Source organism: Camelina sativa, chromosome 17, assembly GCF_030686135.1.
Source record: "Camelina sativa cultivar CO46 ecotype springtype chromosome 17, ASM3068613v1".
Lineage (NCBI taxonomy): Eukaryota > Viridiplantae > Streptophyta > Magnoliopsida > Brassicales > Brassicaceae > Camelina > Camelina sativa.
This window is the reverse complement of record NC_141896.1, coordinates 7,578,315-7,584,314: the sequence shown is the minus strand read 5'-3', so window position 1 is coordinate 7,584,314 and position 6,000 is coordinate 7,578,315. Positions and strand designations below refer to the sequence as shown.

General features: G+C 37.6%; 1 protein-coding gene and 1 long non-coding RNA gene across 2 annotated transcripts; one reads left to right on the top strand and one right to left on the bottom strand.

Moving 5' to 3' along the window:
- Positions 1 to 872: 872 nt before the first annotated feature.
- On the top strand, positions 873 to 4,273 carry LOC147923397 (uncharacterized). Its single transcript, XR_015585732.1, has 4 exons — positions 873 to 1,228; positions 1,350 to 1,978; positions 2,071 to 2,639; positions 2,754 to 4,273. It is a non-coding gene; the product is annotated as an uncharacterized LOC147923397 (long non-coding RNA).
- On the bottom strand, positions 1,274 to 5,147 carry LOC104759271 (disease resistance protein RPS6-like). The gene is made up of 5 exons (XM_087493856.1): positions 4,627 to 5,147; positions 3,416 to 4,544; positions 3,007 to 3,318; positions 1,740 to 2,906; positions 1,274 to 1,654 (listed from the first exon to the last, which is right to left on the bottom strand). The coding sequence occupies exons 1-5, from the start codon at positions 5,085 to 5,087 to the stop codon at positions 1,454 to 1,456; spliced, it is 3,270 nt and encodes a 1,089-aa protein (XP_087349982.1). The 5' UTR covers positions 5,088 to 5,147; the 3' UTR covers positions 1,274 to 1,453.
- Between the last annotated feature and the right edge of the window lie 853 nt (positions 5,148 to 6,000).

Genomic DNA, 6,000 nt, shown 5'->3' with positions numbered 1-6,000 from the left:
TTGTTAAAATTAGTGATTAATATAATATAAGAAAAATAATATTCAAAATTCAAAATTGTGTTACAGTTTTAAAAAGTGTGTGGTTTAAATTCAAAATTCACGTGGTTATTTTTACGGTTATATATCATTCATCATAAGTTTTTGTGATTCTCATTCATCATAAGTTTTAAAAACCTGATTCGATTGAATCACGTTTTTAAAAGGGAATTGAAAAAGCCACATACTATTCGAGACTTATAGTGTACGTACCCGAGAAGAATAATCATACAGTATCTATTTCTCATTTGAAGTTAAACAATATTTTGTTTGGAAAATTTGTAAAAAAAAAAAAAAAGCTAATCCTTCTTGCATGTTGATTCCACAAAATTGTGTTAAATATAGATCATATATATATATCCAATTATAGTTTACTTTAGTTATCCGGGCCGGCAGGGTGAACATGAATATTTACAGTCAAATAATAATTGGTTTACAAACCACCTAAATAACTTATGTATTTCGGCACGATTTGTGAAAAAAATAATAGTTAATTTGTATTAAGTTATTAATAGCTAGTTTAAATTAATAGTATTATAATTTAATTGATACAATACCATATTTTCGTACTGACATACTAATGTGTTTAATAAAACACATATACCAATTAATCGCTGGACAAGAACCTTCTATTCAGTATTTGGTATATCTTTATGATTGATTTACGTAATTTTCTTGATTAAAAAAAATGACAATTTGTTTAGAAAATAATTAAAAGAACCAAAAAGAGTATTTTGCTATTGCGCATGATGTATTGGAGAACTTGGGCCAAATAGGCCCATATGTATGTTAAAAAAAATTGGCCTCAGGAAACGACACCGTATAGTAGAAACGGCGATGTGCGTCTTATTCGTCTTCAGTGAACCGAGAGGCTGATTGTGCGACGGTGACGGCAAATCCAGTGAGTGAGCTCCTTTGATTATCGCTGCATTTACTGAGAACCCTAAACATTGAGTTAATAATCGTGTCTTCTAAGCATTTCACTCTGTTCTAAACTTCTAATCATCCATCAGATCTTCTTGTTCTGAGCTTCTTCTTCTTTCTTTTCTTTGGTTCTCCTGTGAAAGATGAATTGTAATGGAAATATTTTGGTTAGTTTCTGTTGACCTTATCCTCGTCGACGAGCCACATGAAAAAAGTTTTCGGCATTTGTTTTAACGATTATTATTTGGAGAGATTGTTCGGAACCAAGGTTAGTGATGAATGTCTTCCACCACTTGAATGTGATTTACTCATATAATAAAAGTGGAGTCTTTACGCATTTTCACCTGCACAATTATGCTGCTGCCTCAACTCGTCTCTCTTTGTATTAGGAAAATTTGTAGAATGAAACACTCACTCACAAGTCACACCTCCTTTGGAAATGTGAGTTTCTTACAACAGAGAAATCATCACTAGTTATGTGTGTTTAAGTAGATTAGTTGTGGCCGAAAGGATTCGTTCCGGTCGTAAGCAGAATGGCCAGACTCACAAGCAGAATAGCCAGACACAGAATCAATACACACCAAGAAAAACCCCACAACCATGGCTTTAAATGCTGCAATAGGATTGATATAGCCACTTGATAACTCGTTGTACCTTTGGTAGTCTCCTTGAAGCAAGCACATACTGGTTCCTCCTAGTACAAGGGGACAAAACGAGGAAATGAGCTATATTTGTACAGAAAGAGAGACAATTGACAGTGGAAGAATCTATTAGCTTACCTGTTTACTGCGTCTTCCAACTGGGAACCGAGTGATTTGACTGGAGTTCTGGTTCCAATGGGGGCAAGGAGTTAGATCAATAGAATGTATTATGCTGGGAAGAGTGGAAGCTGTTAGAGACTTGCAGCCATGTGCATTTATACACTTGAGACTCCGTGGAAGCCCTGTCAGTGATACGAGGTTGCTGCAGTAATTGAGGCATAGAGTTACCAAGGAGGTGTGGCCAATGATGCTTGTCGGTAACGTCTCGAAATCTTGTCTGCTGAGATCTAAATATGTCAACTTTGTGAAATGACGTAGCTCATCTGATAGTGACTCAATGTTCTTGCAGTTGTCAAGCCAAAGCTCGAGCAAACTGTATCTAATTTCCTGATCAAGCTTCACCAATGTTCGGAGGTTTGTACAGTCAGAAAGTGTTAGGATCTCCAGCTGAGATAGTTCTGGCAATTCGTCCAGACTGCGGCAGTTACAAAGCGTCAACTGTTTCAAATTGCTAAGAAGCTTCATTGTACTAGGTAACCCTTTGAAGCTATTCCCACTGAGGTCCAACTTCTCTAAGACTCGCATATGGTGGATGTCATCTGGGATTACCTGGATGTTTAGGTTTATTAGATTTAACTCTATCAACCAGGGAAACCCTGCAAAGCTAATACACTTGAAACTTCTCTTCGTGTTGCTGTCAAACCGCATTATGTCGAGTGAATTAAAACCATAGGGAGGTGACTCGAGCTCCAACTTCATCAGCTCACGAGAGATGTGTTTCTCGGAGGTAAAACATAGATGCTCTGCATATCCTTTTAGAAGCTTCAACTCCAGTTTTAAGTTGCCTGTGATTGATGGATTCTCAAGAGAAATGCCCTGAGAATCTGCTACAAACGTTTCTGTGCTAAAAAATTTCAGGTAGACAGCTCTAACGCTCAAGCTTGTGTCTTCGATGACAGTACTTGTAGATTCCGTTATTTTGATCCTTAGATGCGTAAGCCCATCACAGTTTGACACATCAATTTTCTGCAGTTTTGATAGGCTGCAAATGGACTTTGGAATCTGTTTCAAGGAAGTGCAGCCTTCCAATATCAACTCCTCGAGACACACTGCTTCCTGAAGATCTGGAAGTTCTTTCAGGTCCTCAGATCCTGTCAAATCGAGTTTCCTCAGATGCAGAAGTCTCTGAAACGAATGCAGCAAAAGAAAAAATAAGGGAAACGTTAACAAAAGACGAAGATGCATTTATTAGCAAGGATATGAGGAGACAGCAAAAGTAGCATACCGGGGTTCCACTCCAGAGCTTTTTGAGCTTGCTGTAACATAGATTTAGTTCAACAAGACAATCTGGACTGATATTGGTAGACAAGGTTGTAAATGGATATGCATCCCAATGGAGGAATCTAAGCTTATGGGGAATACTCCATTTTTTTTCTAGAATCAGATCTTCCCTGCGGGATTTTAAACCTACAGAGTGCCTGTTGATCTTCAAATAACTGAGATTATGCATCGGCTTGAACATGTTCCACTTGATATGAAAATCACTGGACATCGGCTCAGAAACATCTAATGCCATGGCTTCGGTTTTGCTTGTACCCTGATGTATATAATACTAAATGTACATGTCAGTATGTCACACTTACTATTAAGATGGTGAACAAAAAAAAAGAATTCAGGACATTGCTTGTACTTACTGCGTTGTCTTCAAGTACTCGACAGATGTCCTTCTGTTGCCACAAGATTCGTTGTTTGGCAGGGCTGTTTTCTGATTCTTGATGCACAATTTGTCTCCCAGTTTGCTCTAACAAAGGGTGCATAGCTATACGCCCATCAGCCGATATGTCGATGAGAGACATGTCTACTAAAACCTTCATTCCCGCTCTACCTCGTTCAAGAAGTGTTATGACTCGTTCGACAGGATCTCCATTAAAAAGGCATGAGACATGAAGAAAAGCAGTCTTACCAACTCTGTCTAACTTATCATAGCTAGTTTTCAAGACCGTCATGATTTCTTCATGTGGAGCTTCCTCAAACATTTTCAAATCATCTTGCCACCCTCCTAGGGACTTGTCTTGGAGATGAAAGCCGAAAGTCACAAGGGCCAAAGGAAGACCTTGAGAAAGCCTACAGAAACGTTCCGAAAGATGTTGGTACTCTCTGTCCCTAGGAGGATTCCTTCCTTTAAATGCAATCCGCTGGAAGAGTTGGAGAGCTATATCATCATCCAAATACTTAACTTTGTACACATTTTTCACTCTAGAGGAGCTAAGCAAGCTATTGTCCCGTGTGGTTATGATGATTCGGCTCCCTGGTCCAAACCATCCAACCTTTGCCAAGGCATTCACCTGTTTCACATCATCCACCTCATCAAGGACAACTAAAGCTTTTAGGTTCTTAAGCCTTGAATGGATATAACTAGCTCCCTGCTCAACGGTCTGAAACTTAAGATCTTCTTCGCCAAGGATATTAGAAAGAAGCTGTTTTTGTAAATATAAGAGATCATGTTGTGCCGAAGAAATTTTATGAATGAAACAATGATGACTCGAGAAATATTTCTTATGTTGTTCATAAAGATGCCTGGCTATGGCCGTTTTGCCAATGCCTCCCATTCCCCAGATCCCTATCATTCGAACCTTATCTTCCTTGGTGTTGGTGTCATTGTCATTGTCATTCTTGATGTGGATGTCCATGGCCAAGAGAGGGTTGATTTGTGCCAAATGAGCTTCCATTCCAACGATATCCTCAGGAGCCGTTGGCACCATAGAGAACAACTTGCGTGAAATAACTTTAACAATTTCTTCAACCATCGTGACATCGTCCTTGCTGACAATATCAATAAACAAACAGTAAGGATTCAATGGATACGTAGGCACATTGTTAAATAAAAGGGAGAAAAAATCCTTACTATTTACTAGACTCTGCGCCTTTTCGGTTTCCGATACGTTTAAGGGCTACTCTCCATTTGGGAATCTTCTGCGCTAATTTACAACCTCGGTGGCATGTTAAAGCAAAAGTCCCTCGAAGATTTTTAACGTCAGAGGGGATAACGTCGTAGAAGACTGGGATGACACATATCTTTTCTTCCAATCTAAGTTTCATTATCAGATGAAGCTCGTCCAAACACCACTTTGAAGTAGCGTAGCTCTTTGAGATAACCACAACGGCAAACCTTGAATTCTTGATGGCCTCTTCGAGTTTTTCGGGGATGGAGTCTCCTAGCTCGATCCTTGGATCGTCTTTGAAGGTGAAAATCCCTCTGGTGACAAGTTGTTTGTACAAATAGCTAGCGACGGTTCTTCGAGTGTCTTCACCTCGGAAGCTGATGAAGACATCGTAGTTACCAGGAGGTGCAGGGGACGAGGACATTTGACTTCAAGTTCCTTCCCTCTCTCGCTTTTGGGACAATTACGCTACAACATTGAGATCAAGAGTGAGACAGGAAGCTTTAGTTAAGGGAAAACTCAGCTTTATTATTCAAAGTCAACGCATGCACACCTGGATGAATATTCTGAGTTTTTAAAGTCATTATTATCCAAAATCATGTTTTTTTTTTTGAATAATCATTTTATTCTTTGAGTTTGTATCTCTCTACCAGTTCATACAAATTTTATGCCAAAAAAAAAAAATCAATATACATTTACCCATTTAGTCATTTGTATCATCCTTTAATCCATTCTCATATATCATATACAGTCATATATACCTACCATGTTACTTATGTTTTTAGTACATTTATAACAATTTACTATATTTTCAACAAATGATAGCCAGCTTTTTAAAAAAATAGATTGATAATCTAAAACATTGCTAATGTAAAATATACCATTTAAAAACATATGACATGTACATATATACCATTTACCCTCAGTGTGCTGGACGTGCTTGCTAGTCGTTATTAGAAAGAGAATAATCTCCCTTAGTCTTTTTCTTTTAGTTTACTACTATTTAAACATTAATTTCTTCAATAGAAAAGTAACAGATATTGCCTCGTTTCCTAACTTGGCCAGCTGTTCTTATAATTGGTTCTTTAATGTTCAATGAGGAGACTTAAAAAAAAATTTGAAGAAAATAACATTATGTTATTATATAAACTCAAGATCAGTTCTTGAGAATGGAACATTTAACACGTTAAATAATAGTAATATATAAACTCAAGATCAGTTCTTAATGCTATTATGAGTGTGACCACTGACCAGAATCGTTCCTTTCAATGGCAGTATATAGTCGTACTAGGGTCTTAGATGTTTTTGAATGCATTAATATTGTCCATTCTCTGTAT

Bases quoted from the DNA above. Each gene is read 5' to 3' on its own strand.
- LOC104759271 (XM_087493856.1), bottom strand. From the start codon at position 5,087: ATGTCCTCGTCCCCTGCACCTCCTGGTAACTACGATGTCTTCATCAGC. The intron at 4,545-4,626 runs GTAAGGATTTTT...TGATATTGTCAG, and splicing joins GGCGCAGAGTCTAGTAAATA to CAAGGACGATGTCACGATGG. The intron at 3,319-3,415 runs GTAAGTACAAGC...TATATACATCAG, and splicing joins GAGTACTTGAAGACAACGCA to GGTACAAGCAAAACCGAAGC.